The following is an 18,645-nucleotide window of genomic DNA, read 5'->3' as shown; positions in this document are numbered from 1 at the left end:
AGACCCCCGTGCCCCGTGGCTGGGTGATTTGTGGAATGGCCCCCTTCTCTCTGACCCAGAGTCCTCATCTTCAAGCCAGATTCAGAATCCCACACGGCACTGTCCTGAGCGCAGCGTGGAGCGCTGCGTCCAAATGCTCAGCCCCATGAAGCAGGGGCTCCCACGGCCTGGGAGGACACAGTCCCCTTTTCCAGGGGGCAAACAGACTCTTAGAGGGAAGGCGCTCCCCACCCCTGGGCCACAGATGGCAGGACCAGCTGTGCGGCTGCTCTCTCTCCTCCCGGGTCCCACACGTAGCTCACCCAGGGCTAGGGCCGATCCTACCCAAGGACTTAGAAAAAGAGTAAAATATAAGGAGAAATTGTAGGAATCAAAAAGGCATACCTTTTGGAGATAGGAAGGGGAGTAGGGCTGGGGGTAGAGGGATCAAAAATAACAAGATATGTTATAGACATGCACCAATTCCCCCACACGAAGGTAGCTGCTGCTCTGTTGGATACGTACACTGATTTTTTTTAAGAAAGGAAACTAATGCGCTGGTCGCAAACACAGAACACCCAGCCCAGGGACAGGGACCTCACAAGAGAGCTGTCCAGCTGCCGCCTGCTCCCCTCCCAGGCTCTCTCCCATCATACCACAAACTAGCACCCTCAGACACGGCCCCAGGAGCAAAGGCTAAGGCAGTGGAGCCGAGCATCAGGGTTCAGCAAGCCAGGCCTGCAGCAAGAAAGCCCCCCCTGCAGCCACCACCCAGCTTCTTAGCCAGGGACCCCAGAACAGTACTGCACCATCCCCCACCACCAGAGCAGGCTGGGGCCTGGAACACTCTCCCCCTTTTTTTTTTTTTTAAATAAAAACTGCTCTCCCCATAGTCCTGCTGGCATAAACCATAAAACGTCTCTCCCACTCTAGACTTCTAGAATCCTGCGCGAGCTCCCACCCGTCCTGCAATGACTCCACCATGAACTTTAAAATAAGATTGTCATCATAAAGAAATCAACCATGCATAATAATAAACAACATGTTTAACATTTATTACTCTGTGTTCTGACAAATGAAAACGTGAAAACATGCCAAAATTCAAGTTTCATAAAACAATTTTTCATCAAGTTCTTTCCTTTGACATAATGCCTCCATTCCGTTCCTGGCTGCCGAGATGCGCCTCCCATGCAGACTTGGGTCTGTGACTCGGACAACCCCCAAAGCGCGCCTTGGGTGACAATGTTCTGGCTTTCACGTGGGGGACGGGGAGGGGAGGGTGCACCACTGTCGCTCTGAAATAGAAAACCTTACAGTGCAGCCAGTCACAGGCGCCAGAATGCCACTTCTTTTATTAACTTTGCTAAGATACACATAACAGAATTTACCCTTGCAACTTTTATTAAGTACAGCTCAGGAGCATAAAGTACACTTGTGTACCATCCAACATCTACCTCTAGAACTCACACAGAACTGACAGGGTCCCCATTAAAAACTAACCCCCGTGTCCTCCCTCCCATGGGCCCTGGCAATCAACATCCTCCTTTCTGTCTCCATGGAATGTGACTTGTCTAGACTCCTCATGTAAGTGGAGTATATACAGTATTTATATTTTCGTGATTGGCTTATTTCATTTAGCATAATGCCCTCTGGATTCATTCATGTTCATCTCTCCCCTTTTCAAAACTAAATAATATTCCATTGCCAGGTGTGTTGGCGCACACCTGTAATCCCCACACTTGGGAGGATGAAGCAGGAGGATTGCCAAGAGTTCAAGGGTACCCTGGGTTCCATAGTAAGTTCAAGGCCAACTTGAACTACACAGTGAGACCCTGTCTCAAAAACAAAATAAAAAATAGCCCACTGTACCTAAACACTACTTCTAACATCAGTCGGGGCACAGACTCACACTCCAACACGGGAACATACCCAGATCTGTACCCCAAAATGTCCAGGTCCCCACCATCACATACACGCATGCACACCAAAATGTATACCTGCCCCCATTTTTCTCACACTTCGGGACATGTGTGTGTACACGTGTAGACCGTTCTCCTGCACCCGCAGGATGTCCCAGCAGAGCCAGGCCCGCCGGCCTCCAAATGCCGTCCCTGAGTGCAGGGGCACAGGTTGAACACCCCCATGGCCCAGGCCAGCTGTGGGAGCCTTTGCAGAGCCCTGGATAGCATAGCTAGAAGGCCCCAAGGGCCGCCTCAGCACAGGTGTTCAGGAGGATTTGGGCACTGGAACCCCAACCTTGTTCTACCCCCCATCCCGCCTCTGTGCCCCCTCCGCAGGGGGAAGGGGAGGGGTCACCTGGGGAGGCACTGTATCTCTTCACCCAAACTCTGCTTCTGTAGCCCCAAAGGGAGACAGTGCCGGGTGGGGGCAGCCCGGGTCTCCTAGAGACTCGACCCAGCTCAGGTCCTCGCCAAGGCCCGGCTCTCCCCGAGGGCCCCTCTCCTCTGGTCTGGGATATGTCACCTTCAAGCTCACTCGAGCACACCTGAGCGCCCCTGCACGCCAGCCTCTGCTCTTCTGCAGCCTCTGGGCTTTGTACCCATCATTCTGTCCTCCCGCTACTGCCCTGCCCCGGCCAGAAAACCCTCCAAAGAGTACACTGAGAGAGGCTCACTTTCCTAACTGAGGCACCTGTGCTGATGTCTTGACCAATTCTCGAGGTCCCTTCCTCCCTGATTGCTATTAATTTTCTTCAAACAGTATTCAGTGTAGAGAATCACCTCACTCTTAGAGATGTACACTGGAGTACTGAAGGGTGCCATTGGAACTTACTTTCAAGCTTACAGCAAAAAATGCCTAGACATAGACCTGTGTAGAGAGAGACACAGAGCAGGGAAGGTAAGGTGTTTATATGTGTTGACTCCAGGAGGCAGGCATGAGAGCTCGGTGCTCAGTCACCCCCCTTATCCCCCAGGGATACAGCCCAAGGGCCCTGCGGAAGCCAAGACCATTGATGGCTCATACATCCCCATATAAACTATACATGCACAACATATATGCACACATATGCTGTTTTTCCTATATATACCTATGATGAAATTTAACTTATAAATTAGGCATAGTAAGGATTAATAACAAACACTTAAACTCACACACGAAATAAAAATGATGGGGATGTGGTCTCTCTCACTCATGAAAGAGTCAAGAAATATATATTTTTGGACAGAGGTTGACCACAGGCAACTAAAGCTGTCGATAAGCAGGGAGGGACTACTGTACTCTTCCTTAAAATGTGCTGTGTTTGAATGTTTGCATAATAAATAGTTGGGGGACCCATGGGTCTCATCATGTCCGTCCCTTCATCACTTCCTCCTTCCCTCTGCATTTTTTTTAACCACCAAGAGACTTGGAGCTACCAGGGGGACACACCAACAATGGGACGTGGGAGGAACGTCTGCCAGGAGTAAGCACCTGTCCTTGCCAAAGAAGGTGTGCTCAGGCTTCAGCCCTGAGGCCTTAGGACGGGAATGTGTGGCTCCTGTGACTGCCCTACATTCTGTCCCTGGGGAGCTGCGAGGATCACTGGGATGGCTATCGGCAAGCACAAGATCCATTTCACGGCCACACTCTCGGGTGTTCCAAACGTCTGTGAAGCAGCTGGCACAGAGGACACCACTGGTCAGAATCAGAACCCCTGCTCTGAATGCAGAAACCGTGTCCATCAACCCCCTGCCGTTCCAGGGCCTGAAGTCGGTGCTCACTGGAATGAAGCGAACCTTACAACAAATGTTCTATTTTTCACAAGTTGTAAGAGTGATAAGCTCAGTCCTCAGGCAGCGGCTTGCAGAGGTTAGGCGTGAGTGACGTGGGGGTGGGACACCCCTGCCACCTGCCTCCCTGGACAGTAGCATCTGAAGGTCACAGAGCCCAGTGAAAAAGCCTGAAGTGTCAGCGGCTGGGTCAGAGCAGGAGGAAGGCAGCTGGGGCCAGAGGATGTCATGTGGACCCAGGGGCCGAGGATGGCCAAAGCCTAGGTATTCTGGCATTGCCTTTGAAACCAGGATGCCTCCCAGGAGGACCCTAGCACAAACAGGACAGCCTCTGTCCGTCCAGAAAAGAGGGTCTTCAAGGAGGGGCCGTCAAAGAGGTGTTTGTTTTAATCATCAGAGATCAAAGACAAGTTGCCCCGGGATGGTGGTCCTCCTGGGGTGGCTGCTGTAGGCGCCAGCCCTTTCCTCTGCTCCTACCCCAGTGTGGCTAGCTCAGCACCCTTCCCTCCCTTGCAGAGCCACTGCCAGGCCAGCCAGGGCTTGCAGAGACTTCTGGACACTGTGTTCTGCAGTGGGCGCTGACAGGAGACAAGGTGAGGTCTCCAGGGGCCTGAGAGGTGGGGTGCTGCCCGCTGTACAGCTGAGAGGAAACATGGGAGGCGTCATGCAACTGGAAAACCCATGTGCTCAGGGGCCACGAGAGCCACGCAGGGCTCCTGCCCCTTTGGAGAAGTCAGTAGTTGAGTGCGGGGTCACGGGGGTGACAAGATCGGTCCCCTCCTGCCTCCGACCGATATGCCACCTAGTTCTCTAAGCCTCTGATTTTTCTTCTGTAAAAAGGGCACAACGTAAAAGTGTCACCACAGTAAATAGCCTCTGTGAAGCCCTAACTCAAGGCCTGGTGGGGAAGAGTCACGACCCCGCTCTGGATTATCACCATTGATGCTGTTGTCCTTACGATGCTGGGCCTCGGGGTTTGGCGATGCTTGTATGGGGGCCGGTGGGCCCTGCATGGCCACAAGGATATGTGACTGGGGAGCCCTGTGAAGTCCCCTCCCTGGCCACCACTAGCGGCCTGGGCCCGGGCCCCTCCAGGGCCAGCCGTCTCCCTGCCCCCCTCGTCTAGGTGTCCCAGGAGGTGGGATGGCCTGTGCTGCCCGAGGACAGAGGCCAGAGACTTTGTCCCTGCTCAGCTTGCCATGAAAGAGCCAAACCACCGCAGGGTTCAAAAGGGAAAGAGGAAAACCCGGTAACTCGTCCCAGACGGTCTGTCCACTTTATCAAAGCCGGTTGCAGGGAGCAAAGTTCCCACCAGGAGGAGAGGCCACAGCCTCATTAGGGAGTTCTGGGGAGGATGAAAAAGCCAGGCCGCTGTGCACATCCCGGGGACAATTAGGCCTTGTCCCTCCTCCTTCAAAGGCTCGGGGAGCATGTGACTGCGTCCGCGTGGGCCTCCCTTTCCTCTTTCCTTTTGGCTGTCTTTCCAGTCTCTCCTCTTCCCACCGATCCTCTAACCTCTCAGCACCAAACTCCCCTGCAGTCCACTATGATCTGCTTTTGCCTACAGGGGACCCCGGATGCCTCAGGCCAGACACAACCTCCCCCCACCCTGGTGGCCCCAAGACGCTGCCCCCAGACACCTCGCATGGCCAAAAGATGGGGAATGGCGCGATCTCATTCCCACCCATGGCTTCTCCCCCTGAACTCAAATTCTCCCCTTCGGAGAGTGCAGAATGCAAACTATTCCCTCCAAGCAAACTTCCAGCTCTGGTTTCCGGATGCCTCCCTCAGATGCAGCGGAGTCTGAGCCCAGATTCTTCTCCAAATCCCAGCTCACAGCCTCCCCCACCCCAACCCTATGGAATGCTTCTTACCCACACGGGGAGTTAGAAGCAAGGACAGTAACACGTTCCTCCGCCACCCCTGGATGCTGCCAGGGCCTTAGCTTGAGAGACGACCTGCTGTCCGTAGACACGGACTCATATAGGAAATGCCACGCAAATGGAACGCGGCCCCAAACACACGCACACAGCACAGCCCTGCCCGAGCCACCCCCACCGCCCCAGCCCTGGCACCGTGAACCCTTCGTGCAATGTACAACACCACGTGTGAGATGCAAATCCACACATGAGACAAGTATTTGAGGGGATCGGCATGTTACGTTAAGCGAGAAGGCAAGTTGGCCATACTTGTTTTTATCATAGCACCAGAGGAAGCGGGCGCAATATCTGTGAAATTGGAAACAGCCTCAGGTCTCTGCCCCTCGCTGATGGTACTCGGGTATTAATCCATTAAGGCAATCAAAAGAGCTTAAATAAAAGTCTGAAGTCTGCAATATACATGTCAATGAACAAGCGGTAAAACTTCCTGAAAAGGTGATTTCAAAGCCATATTGCCCACGCTTGGCAAATTGCATATTTAATTATTTTGTCAGTCCCTCCTTCTCCTCTAATCTTTGGGGAAAATGCCTTCGGCCATACGAAACCAGTTAGGATAATTAAGGTGCGGTGGAATTAGGTGTTGGCTGATTTCTCAGAGAGATGCCATCCTCCAGCCTGGTAAGAGATGTGTGCAAGCCCCAAAAGGCAGACGGCATTGTAATGTCTGCCTTTGCATAGAAAGATCAAAGGTCTTTTGCCCCTTTCAAGATGTTTGTAGAATTTGTTTCCCAATTATCCCACATTTGCGCACTGGGACATCCTAGTTAACTCTTTGATGGCACCTCGAGAATGGGACCGTAATTGACATCAAGACACACCTCCCCACTGCAGGCCCGGGCTAAGACTCCCATCTGGGGTCGATGCTCTGAGAGAAAACGGGACAATGGAGTGCAGACTTCGGCTTCGGCCCTTTGGTTCCAGCCCTGCTCTGTGCTCAGTGACACGGACTGGGTGCTCAGATCAGGCTGAGCCTGGGAGACTGCACTGCTTCAGATCCAGGTGAAAATGAGGGCTCGGATTTTGCCTTTGCAAAACTTCCCACCTGAAGGGCAGCCCCTGCCTGCCTTTGAAGATCTTTCTAGAAAGGATATCCCTGAAGACGTCATCTTCCTACATCGGGATATTTCTCCTTCCTAAACAAAAGTTGATCTCAGAAACTGAGAGTAGAATGCTGGTATTTGGGGAAAAATAGGGTGTGTCGGGGCGGGGGGGCGGTGAGCAATAGGTACCAAGTCACAGCTAAAGAGCAGCAAGAAGCTCTGGGTGCTGAGGCACAGTTTGGTGACTAGAGATAATGACTGTGTATAGGACATTTCCAAAAGCTAGAAGAAAGGGGTTTGAAGGCTTCTACCATAAAGAAGTGATATTCGAGGAGATAAAAGCTTAGCTTGATTTAAACATTACGTAGTGTATGCATCTGTATGCATTACATCACCCATTAATAGGTAAAACTTTTACGTGTGTGTATCCATTAAATTTTCGAAGAATGAAATGATGAAAAAAGCCACCCAATACTTGGTAAAAGTGAGAAAAAAGTAGTTGAGATTTAAAGTTTCAGTTATGGCATTTTTGAAACTAACTGTGATCCCAAGAGCACGCCAAATTCAAATGTTAAAATGTCTTTGAGAAAATCTAATATGAAGACTTTTTCTGGTGTGAGTTTTATTAACTGTTCATGTTTCCCTTTTGCGTGTTCAGTTAATCTTTCTCAACTCTGCAAGCGTTTCTTTCCGAGCACTTCGTTCAATTTGTCTTTCAAATTTTTGTCTTTGCTTAAGGAAGACAAAGAAAGAGGAGAAAAAAAATAAAGAATCTCTGAGTCTCTTCTTATGCAAATGGAATGGCCCTTTTGGAAATAATTTTTTGCAAAGCCCACAACAATTTGAAAAATGAAATACCAACAGGGCAAGGGGCCACATCTGCAGGGCCGCTCCTCGAACTTTTTCAAACACTTTTGTCTTTTTCTTTCCTTCCAGGTTAACCCTTTAAGAATCCACCTGTGTCCTCAAAAACTACATCGAAGAGCTAAGAGCCCAGGAGGGTAAGAAGGCAGAGTGTCCCTTCCACCACGGCTGTTTCCCATATCCTTCAGGAGACCCTAGATCAGAAAGACTGCCGGCCCTCTGCATTCTGCAAACATCAGACCCAAAAATGCCTCATTTCCCCATAGGTAATTCCCACTGCAAGGGGTCCTCCTCCAAAAATATGTACAGAACAAGCAAAGTCACGAGGAAATGCATTTTCTGTTCTTTGCAGCAAAAAAAGAGCAATTATAGCCTCCTAGTGCTTCCACAAGCAGAAAAAGCAGCTACACCCGGGTTTCTGCTGCCAGAGAGGGGGATGGAAGGTACCGTCTAGGAGGGAACAGGGCCGCCCCATTACGGAAGGGGCTCCGGGGACGGTCATCACATTTCGCAAATGAAAATAAGGACATTCCATTAAATTTGGATTTCAGAGAAATGAGAATGTTTTTGTCTAATATGTTCCCAAAGACTAGATGGGATATACTTGTACTAAAAAAGTTACTCCGTTGTTTGTCCAAAATTCACATTTCATAGTGCATCCTAATAGTGTATATATATATATATATATATATATATATATATATATATATATATTACTTTTCCTTAATAGTGCATCCTGTATTTTACCTGGGAGCACCAGCTTTGGTTCCAAATAGAATCAAGGATACCAAACAGAATTTTTTTTTAAATCTAGATGTAAAGTTAAATCTATGAAATCAGTGCTTTACACTAGGAAGGAACAACGCTTGGCTACTGGCAGCCTGCAGGAAAGAAGGGGCCGACCGGTTCCAAGCTGTGCCTGAGGGGAGCTGCCTGGTCTGCACACGCCTGCCTTCATCTTCCCCATCCCTGTCTCATGGGAGGAAACTGAGCCCCTGAGGAGGAAGCACCAGGCTGGGTCATCCAACAGGCGGTCCGAGTGTGTGGAGACACCTAGAAGCTTTTTCAAGCCCAAATGAGTGCCCTTGGGCCAGCCAGGACTCTGGAGGCCTTCTTCACACGGACTTCACAGCAGAGGATGGTTTATTTTGAGGACCTCTGGGGCTGGGAGCACTGGGGCTTTTTAGGAGCTATAGCGACTACGGGACTTGACTTAGGGCCAGGCTGTCCCCAGCCAGCTATCGGGTCCAATGCTGCACTGACCTTGGGGAGATGGCCTCAGAGGCTCGGATCCACAGCCTGAGCCCTGCCGCAGGGTTCAGCCTCTGGGCTGGGAGGATGGGCAGGGGGAGGGGTAGCTTGGGTCAGATTGTGTTGTTAGAAGACAGAACAGCTTCCCAAGGCCAGCTCTTCCAAGCACGCTCAAGGGCATCCCTGCCATACTGGTCCCAGTTCCTGCTCAGTCCCCCGGGCGCGAGTAGGAACCGTCCTCCTAGTTCTTACAGCTCCGAGGTGCCTGATTCCCAGCTGTCAGCCTGACCACTCCTTCAGCCAGTTCTTTCTCCTGTCCCCTCTAACTCCCTCCTGCTGTAGGACAAGCCCTTTGGTCCTGCTGGGCCTCCAGGGAGACAGAGAACAGCTGGCCAGCATCTGGTGCACGCCATTAGCCAGGCCCCTGCCTCCTGGGCCTTCCGCTCCCCAGGCAGAATAATCCGCTTCCTCTAACCTTTCGGCTGGGCCCCGTGCTCTAGGGCTTTCATCCTCCTGTCCATCCCGCCTCTGAAGCCACTCCAGGCTCCCTGACCCTCCTATGGCTCTGCTGGGCCAGCCTAGACTGACCAGCGGGTGGGGGCAGCACTGAATGCCCCCTCCCCCTGCTGTTCTGGGAGGCAGGGGAGGGAAGCCTGTCTGTCTGGGGGAAGGAGCAGGTGTGGGGCTGTGCCAGGCTCCCTACTGCTGGTGGGCGCCATTTGCCTGTAACTCTGCCAGGAGGGGTGGAGGGCAATGCCCAGGGGTGATTCAGATGGAGGCCTCTGCTTATCCCTCGCTGGGTGACCCTGGCAGATGACCTCAGCTTCCTCACCTGTAAGGGGTGGTTAGGAAGATTCCAAGGACGAGGTCCCTGTGGGCTGGGCCTGGCCCACAGCAAGAGCCCTGTGGGCATGTGGGACTGTCCCAGCCATGCCGTGTGCAGGGACGGTGTCTCTGTATCACCATCCTCCGCCCCGAGCCAGCAATGCACCGTCCTGCCCAGGCTTGATTCTGCCCCAGAGCTGGTTTCAGGGCCTGTTAGATTCTGCTGCAGCCCCAGCTGGGGAAGGAGGGAGGCTACACACAAAGCCCAGGTAACTCTTCCTCCTCAGCGCCTCCAGAATTCCTAAGGAGACCTCATCTTTCTCGAAGTTTTCGTGGTCCCAGAGTACTCTTCATTCTCTCCCTAGCTTGGTGGCTCCCCAGGGTAGGGTACGTGTGCCCCACAGGCATCTAGCTGACAAGGCCAGGGGGACCAATCATCCATACTGAGCATTTACAGATTTGATCCCTCCAAAAAACAAGCTCCCAGAAGCCCCAGCCACTATCCGAGTTTCTCTCAGCGACCATCTCCAGGGAGGTGTCCCAGAAACACTGGCTGCTTCATTCCCAGAGACGGCACACACTGCCTCTGATTTAGAAATGACCACACCGTACCAAGCCCTGGTCCACAGAACCCTGGACGGTGCTGAGAAGCCATCTTGCCTGTCTTCTGCTTCTAACCTGGGCACTCCCTCTGTCTCCTCTCCCTGAGTTTCTGTGATGCCTGGGGCTTGGCCTGCAGTTCAAACCACGGTTAGGAAAGAGCTCTGGATGAAGCCACAGCTCCCCACTAGAGTATCACGTCTGCATCCAACACCCAGCAGTGGACCTCAGCACTCGTCTGGTGATCAAAACTTGGAATGAATCCAGAAGAGCAGAGAGATATTTATTAAATGCAAACTTCTAATTGCTCCTTTAGTAATCTATTCTTCCAGTGACTGAGCCACAACATATTGTTTTTCTAGCAATTATTTTTAACATTCGGAAAATTGCCCTTAAGATATGCAAAACACATTTTGCATGAATCGCACTTAGGAGAGAGAGAGGCAAGCTCTCTTTTTTCCTCCATCTCGGTTATTAAGAAAATGTGAAGTTAAATTTGTCGATAATCACGTTTCTGCAGCACAGCAGAGTGGGCGTGAGTCAAAGCAAACAAGAGAAAGAAACCCAGAAATACTAAACAGAGCGCCTTTGACATATCGTGTCTGCATTTCCCGCCACGGTGCACGGGTTTCGGGGTGGAATTTTCCTGGCAGCAAATCCCCAGCCTCCCCCAGGGTTTTTTAAAGTGGGCCGAGGAGGTTAGAGACCTGGGAACTTACCTGTCAGCGTCCGGAGGGGCAGGCTGGGGGCAGGTCGGGCTGGGGAGCCACCCGTGCCGGGGCTGGGCCTCGGACGGCAGAGGCACCGTGTGTGGACGGCCTTCGTGGACAGGTGCACAGAGCCATGGGTCTCCGAGGCGCTACCTGCGGTTTACTGGCCGTTTATTAGAAGCCCACGCAATATCACGAAGCACCTGCAGGCAATAAAATCCCTTACATGTGTGAGGCCTCAAGGAAATTAACGGCTCCTCCCTGGGGATGCATATTTTGTGAAGATGTTTATTACAGATGAAGTGCTCCTGGGGTGGAACATTAACAAGTTGTAGAGTGATAAAAGGATTTTTATCCTTTCTCGGTGACAGAGGTAGGAAGAGGGCTTTAACGGAATCTATAAAAGGCCCACTTCCTAATGAATTTTCTTAACTTTATTAATAGGGTTGGTGGAGTGGAGTTGTAGCGGGGTGCGGTGTGCTGGACCTTTGGACAAAGGGGCTGGAGCAGGATGGGGGGCGCATGGGACTGGACACCTCACCTGGAAGGCAGGAGAGGGGTGCGAGTGCGAATCCAGGCAGAGAAGCCTGAATTCACTAAGACAGCACAAGGAAGGCTTGAGGGGGACATGCCCTGAAAAATTCATTTGAGACCCCTCAGGGTGCTGGGGTGAGTCAGGCCACAAGGCAGGTTCCGAGCCCCTCTTTTTAACCCCCTGTTTCCCACAATGGCCTGCAGGCCATTACTGAGATGAAAGCCGGGGAATGCCTTTGGACCAGCACTGCGGAATCTAATTGAATTATATGAACGCAGTTAAACGTCTGCTTCAGAGAGGCAGGGCTGCCTTCCAACGCGGCTGCTCGAGAGCTAATGGGCTGTTTGAACAATGGAGGCCGCGGGCCGAACACAGGTGGGCTGTGTTAATAACTTTATTTAGACCCACTTTTTTCCCCCCTTTGAGGCGCACAAGCCTTCCATTAATACATTCATTAGAGTTTATGGCCAGGCTCTGCTTTTCTCCTAATGACACTGTCCAGACCCTGCTCCCGAGCTAATTGAGGCCAGCTGCCCACTGCCCCGCCCCAGCCTCGGGACCCAGTGTCACCAGGATTAGCTGCTGGGGCAGGGCTGAGGGGAGCCAGCCCTACCGCCCTCCTCAGTAGCTGCACAAGAGCAGGGGTCAAGGGGGCCTGTGTCTTGGGACACCGCCTGCCCCACCCAGTGCTCCATGGATGATCACTGCCACGCTTGGCCCCTCCTGGCCTTCCTCACTGCTGTAGTTACACTAATGTTTCAAGAGGTCAACCTGACACCTCACGCATTGCTCAAGAACCTGCTGTGGCTCCCCACTGCCCTCAGAAGAAAGCGCATGCTCTGACTCTGAGCTCTGTGTTCTTCAAGTCGGCTCCACCCTCACCTCCAGGCACACTGGGTTCAGATACACCCCTCCTCTGCTTGTTGAGAACCAACAGCCAGGAGTCCCCCACTCTAACCCCAGGAACCCGCCTTCTCCCAAACCTACCAGTTTGGGTTCAAACACAGCATCCTCCAGAAGCCCGTTTTCTGCCTGAATCTGAGCCCTTTATCACTATGTGTGTATCTTGCTGTGGTCATGTCCTGCCACTAGGCCAAGACTCTCTGGAGAGCAGGACGCCTGTTTCTTATTATTATGAATCATTTACTATGTGCCAGTTGCTCTATGAACATTAGTTCATTCAATCTCCCAGCAGTATGGGGGGGAGGCATTTCTTTATCCCTGTTTCACAGGTGTGGAAACTGAGGCTCAAGGTCAGGAAGTTACTCACTGAAGAATGCCCAGCCTTACTGTTCACTGACCTGACTTTACTTCCCATCTGCATTGGGGGACCATCCGGGTGGTTGCTGGACTTGGCTCACACTGGCTTGCAAGAGCATCTTGTTCAATTTTTAGGAATTAACTCTGTGAGCTGGTTGTTCAACACCGGCATTGTTAAAATTATAAACCAGTCAGCTGTGATGGTGCACACCTGTAATTGCAGTATCCTGGGAGGCTGAGGCAGGAGGACAAACTTTCAAGTCCAGTTGAAGCAACCTAGCAATTTAGGAGGCTGTCTCAAAAAAAATTTTTTTAAAGGGCTAGGGATATAGCGCAGTGCAAAAGGCTCTGAGTTCAGTCCCCAGAACCACCAAAAATTAATTACTGCAAATGAAATTTAAAATTATATAAACTTACAGTTAAATAACTGATATTTAAACTTAAAGTAATAAATACTTTAAACTCATCAATCCCTGTAGATTTACTTTATTGTACTATCATCTAAGGTTACAAGGCTGCATCTATTGTACCTATGGTAGAAATTTTATATGGGTACCTGCTCTCTGACACTGTAACAAATGCCATAAGAAGCAATTTATACAGTTAAGATTCAGACTATGGCATGGAGATTGCCACCCACCTCCTCACACCACACACAAGGACATCATGTTTGAAATCACCATGGTGGGGGTATTTACACCATAGACATTGGCAAACTCTACAGATCATTGCTTTTATCTCTAGACAGCTGGTTGTAAGACATGAACCAACACTTCGCTGGATTAAGAGAAGCACTAACAAAGAAATCTACTTATGGCACAACCCTGTAATCCTAGCTATTCAGGAGGCTGAGTCAGAGGATCACAAACTTGAGGCCAACCTGGGAAAACTAGTGAGAACTTGCCTCAAAATAAATAAAAAGTGGTAAAGCACCCCAAGGTTGAATCCCTAGCACTTAAAAAAGAAAGGGAAGAAGGAAGAAGGAAAGAAGGAAGGTCGGTCAGGTTAAGTTGCTAAATTGTCTAGGTTGACTCGAACTTGCAAGTCTCCTGCCTCAGCCTCCCAGCATACTGCAGTAAGAGGCAGGTACCACCCTGCCAACCAAGAAGCAGCCTTTGACTTCTCCTTCCCAGGCTGGGTGGGTAGCCCTTCCCGGTGCTCCCACATGCCCATGTGTGCCCCCTCACTGCACTTACCTTGCTGTTCATAAAACTGCTGACTCATCTGTTTCCCGGCAACCAGAGAGCAGGATTTCTCCTCCTCAGGGCCAACAGCTGACCGGGCACAGAAGAGGCGCTCAGTGAACTGTGTTGGTAGGAGTGAAAAGACACAGAATTAGGGGAGTGAGCGTCTGTCTACAAGAGCTCAGGGAACACCTGTCAGAGGGGCCAGAGATTTCGTATGGAACAAAATAAGCACAGTCCTTGCCCTCTGAGCTCTCCCATGCTAGGGTTAGGGGAACTTTCAGAAGCTGGAGTTGGCGGGTATAGGAGAGGCGTGGGGAGTGAGAGCTGATGCAGTTAATCACACTGTGCCTTAAATTCACTGAAGATTTGCATTTTATCCTGTGGCCAGTGAGAAGCCATGGAAAGCACGTGGCATAGTCAAACATCAGTTCTAAAAGGATGACTCTAAAATGGCACCAGGCCCCGATGGCTGCCTGCGTTCTCCAAAGAAGAGATAATGCAGATGTAATTTGTGATTTTCTAAAGGACTGGAAAGGATGGGCAGTTTCACTTATAATCTTATGAGGTTCATACAAATTGAATCCCACAACCCAATGAGGACAGCTCCATAAACCTTAAGAACTAATTTCACCAGTAAATACTGATGAGGAAATAGAAAGCCAAATGCTATCAAAGAGTGTCCTGGAGAACATTAAACGTATAAACACAGAGATTAAATGGGATTTATTTCAGAAATGTGGGGCAGATGAGGAAAACCTACTTATGTAATCCCGCACATGCAGCTCCCATTCTCAATGTAAATACCACGCAGACTGGAACACAGGCCACAGGGTGGACACTGGGCTGCTGATGCTGCTGGTGCAGTCACTGGCCGTCTCCTTTTGTGTTCATGACACAAACACACGTGCACATCCTCTTTGTGCCCCCACCCAGCCCACCGGTGTTGAAGTGGACGCTCAGCATTGCTCAGTGACACCTGAGGCTACACGTGACTCCCAGACCACAGACCACAACCCACCTGCCCAAATAATCATGACACACCTGACTTATAATAATCACAATCTCACATGACTTAGAAATATGGGGAAACAAAATGGCACCACTGACAGAGGAAGGTGTTGTTTGCTTGTGAGACCCAAGGCAATCCAATGAAATAATATAAGAAAGAGCTGGGGATGCAGTTTAGTGGTAGAATGCTTACCTAACATGTGCAAGGGCCTTGGCTCCATCCCCAGCGATGCAAAAGGAAAATGAAGAGGGAAGAGGGAGGGAGGGAGGGAGGAAAAGGGAGGAAGGAAGAGAGAAAGGGAGAGAGAGAGAAAAGGCAAGCTAATAAATGAGTGGTAAAATGACTAGTGGTTAGGTAAGTAGAAAGTAGTAAATTTTCTATATTTCAGTAACAAGTACTAAGAAAATAAAATGGAAGACAAAACTTCATTTATAAAAGTCATATAAAGTACTAAATGCCTAGAAATAAACATAACCAGAAATGTACAGGACATAAAAGAATAAAACTTTAGGTAGGCATGGTGGCACACACCTGTAATCCCAGCACTTGGGAGGCTGAGGCAGGAGGATCGCTGCGAGTTCGAGACCAGCCTGGGCTACAGAGTGAGCTCAAGGCCAGACTGAACTGTATAGTGAGACCCTGTCCCAATAAGACAAATAAATAAATAAAACTTTATTAAAGAGTATAGATAAACTTCTAAATAAAGCCAAGGGAGAACTTTTTAAAACCTGGGCATCTTTCTAGATGGGAAGATTTATTGCTACAAAATTGAACATCTGCAAAGCAGTCTATAAATTTAACACCAGAAAAAATAAAATATCACCGGGATTTTATTTTTTAACTGAATTCTAAAGTTTACCTGGAAAAATATTAGAATTACCATAGTTTTTTAGTACTAAAGGTTGAACCCAGAGCACTGAACTATAAACCCAGCCACTTTTAACTTTTTTTAATTTTGAGACAAGGTCTCACCAAGTTGTCCAGATTGACCTTGACATTGTACCCCTCCTGCCTCAGCCTCCTGAGTAGCTGGGATTATAGGCATGCACCACCCTGCCCAACTCTCATGAAATTTTTTAAAGGAAGGATCAATGAGATGCTTTGTTATAAGATAAAAATTACTGCAAGACTGCAATGATTCAATCAGGGAGACACTTGTAGACAAAGACACAAGCACACCAATGAGAGAAAGCCAAAGACAATGTACATAGAGCACAGGAAAAATAGATTTCAGCCCAAGAGGGAAATAATGGAATTTTAAAATAAATAATGGGGAACAATTAGGGGAGCTCTTGGGAAAACACAGTGTTAGATTCCTATTTTATGTCAAAATAAATTCCAGATTCACTTAAGACTTAAAATTTTAGAAGGAATTTTTTTTAATTATCAGAAGAAAATCTTGAGCATGAGAAAAAGTTTTCTAAAGATGGCTCCAAAGATGAAAATAAAATGTCTTAAATGCTACATTTAAATTATTAAATAAATTTTTTAACTATTACATAATATTTATGTCATTCTTACATAAAAGGAATTAAGTATTTGGATAGGAAAGTATTCCAAATGAGCAAAATATAAAAGGTGAACTCTAAACTGGGGAGAGGATTGCTATTTGCTAAATATATGACAAAAAAGTAGTGGATGTATTTACAGATAAGTATCTCTTGTAAATCTAAAAGTACAAATATGTGGTGTATACCTGTAATCCCAACTACTCGGGAGGCTGAGACAGGAGGATCACAAGTTCCAGACCATCCTGGGAACTTAGTGAGACTGTCTAAAGTGAAATAAAAAGGGCTCAGGTATGTAACTCAGTAGTGGAGCACTTGCACGCACAAGGTCTTGGTTTCGATCCCCAGCACTAAAAAAAGAGAAAAAGGTCAAACAGTTAATAAAATGTTTGCAGTTGTGAAATACATACATACATACATTTATATTTTTAAAAGTCCTGAAAACATCCTCCAAAAAATGTTAATGGATATTGGCAAAATATAGAGATTTTTATTCTTTTTAGATTTTCACCTTATTCTTATATTATTTTTATTTAAAATAAAATTTAAAAGTTAAGTGTGATGCCACATGCCTGTAATCCCAGCACTCAGGAGGCTGAGGCAGGAGGATTACCTCAAGTTTGAGGCCAGCCTGGGCTACATAGTACGTTCAAGTCCAGCCTGAACTACATAGTAAGACCCTGTCTCAAGCAAAGAGTTACGTGCATATATTTTCACAGCCGAGAGCTGTCAGAAAATAATCAGGTAATGAAATGGTGCGAATAACACGAGACGATCTTTTTTTAAAAAGTGTGTGAGGGCACACCTATATGGACGCTGCCTGTACCTGGCATATCCATTCCAAACAGCTCGGGCTTAATAAATATTGGTCGAACGCGCATATTGTCGGAATCAGTGTTAATGTCTCAAACGCTGCAGGACCCCACTGGATGGATGGTGGGTGTCTGTTACTTCTACTTGCCGCTTTGCCCTAACGTTTCCCTGATAGGCATTACGTGCGTTCTTTTCATAACTTTCCGGTTGGAAACACCAGAAGCCACTCATTTCTCTACACCACGGGCGACTAACGGACCAAGTGGCCCAGGGTCTGGCTGGTGACATTGTGCAAGGCATGCGGAGAGGGCGGACACAGTCTGAGCGGGACACGCGCCACCGTGGCCCCTGCCCCAGGGTCCTCCCGCGTGGTCCCGAAGGTCTCCCCGGGCCCCCAGCCCCAGCTCCGACCTGCTCCCTCCGCCTCCTGACGCCCCGCCTTGCCCGCCCTCCCGCCTGGCAGCTGGGGCGCACAGAGAGCCCAGCGCGGCCCCGCACCGGCCGGACGCCTAACCCCAGGGGCCTCCCGGGGCTGGGAAGCTGGGCTCCCGGCTTGGCCTGGCCTGGCCTTCGGGGGTCCGGCCCTCTGCCCCCACCCCCGGCTCCTCCAGGCGGGCTCGCCCCCCAGACTTCCACAAACAGCGTCCTGCCGCTCGCAGCTGCCCTGCATCCCCCAGCCTGCTCCCCACACCCGGAAAGCCTGGGCACGGAGGACAAAGCAAGGGCGACGCTCGCTGGGAGAGGAGCCGGGAGGACCCCGGTGGGCTGGCGCGGGGCACAGCGCCCTGCGTGCCCACGGGTCCCGCGCCGCTGACAAAAGCCGCGCATCCACAGCACGGCAGGGCCGCCGGCCTGGCACGACGCTGGTGGGGCGGGAGAGCTGCGCGGCTCCGGGGCGCCCCACCCCGACTCCGCCTTAACGTGAAGACCCGGAGCGCAGGGCGGCTGCACCGCAAAAGCCGAAGGACGCGGTCTGCCGGGAGGGGCGCGCGTGCTGCAGTTTGGAAGAGCGCCTTGGCCCGGCCGCCGAACTGCCTTCTGAGCTGTGTGGCCCCAGCCAGACTCCCAACCTCTCTGATTCCTAGTTTCCTGCTGTGTTAAGTGGGCGACTGTGGGATGTCTTGTGGGTTCATTAGAATCAGTGCTCAGTCCTGGGCAGTTAGGACACGGGAGAGCCCCTCGCCCCCACCTCTGCCCTCTCCTCCCTTCGTCTCCTTACCTTCCTATCACTTTGTATAATGATAATATTAATGAGCTGGGCGTGGTGGTGCCTATCCATAATCCCAGCACTCTGGGAGGCTGAAGCAGGAGGACTGCAAATCGGAGCTCAGCCTGGGGAATTCAGTGACCTAGTGAGAGCTTGTCTCAAAATTAAAAAAAAAAAAAAAAAAAA

General features: G+C 50.1%; 1 protein-coding gene across 1 annotated transcript in view; it reads right to left on the bottom strand.

The window, feature by feature from the left end:
• The window catches only part of LOC106148274, a 75,441-nt gene that overhangs the window by 966 nt on the left and 55,830 nt on the right, over positions 1-18,645 (bottom strand). Inside the window, exons 13-15 of the mRNA XM_013513098.1 lie at positions 17,849-18,295; positions 13,932-14,040; positions 10,950-11,093 (exon numbers count right to left, since the gene is read on the bottom strand). Of these exons, the coding sequence (XP_013368552.1) occupies positions 10,950-11,093; positions 13,932-14,040; positions 17,849-18,295 (700 nt within the window). The remainder of the gene's footprint in view (positions 1-10,949; positions 11,094-13,931; positions 14,041-17,848; positions 18,296-18,645) is intronic.

This window comes from Chinchilla lanigera, unplaced genomic scaffold, assembly GCF_000276665.1.
Source record: "Chinchilla lanigera isolate Chin_1 unplaced genomic scaffold, ChiLan1.0 scaffold00018, whole genome shotgun sequence".
Lineage (NCBI taxonomy): Eukaryota > Metazoa > Chordata > Mammalia > Rodentia > Chinchillidae > Chinchilla > Chinchilla lanigera.
Note: the sequence above shows the minus strand (reverse complement) of the source record. Positions and strands in the feature narration are given on the sequence as shown.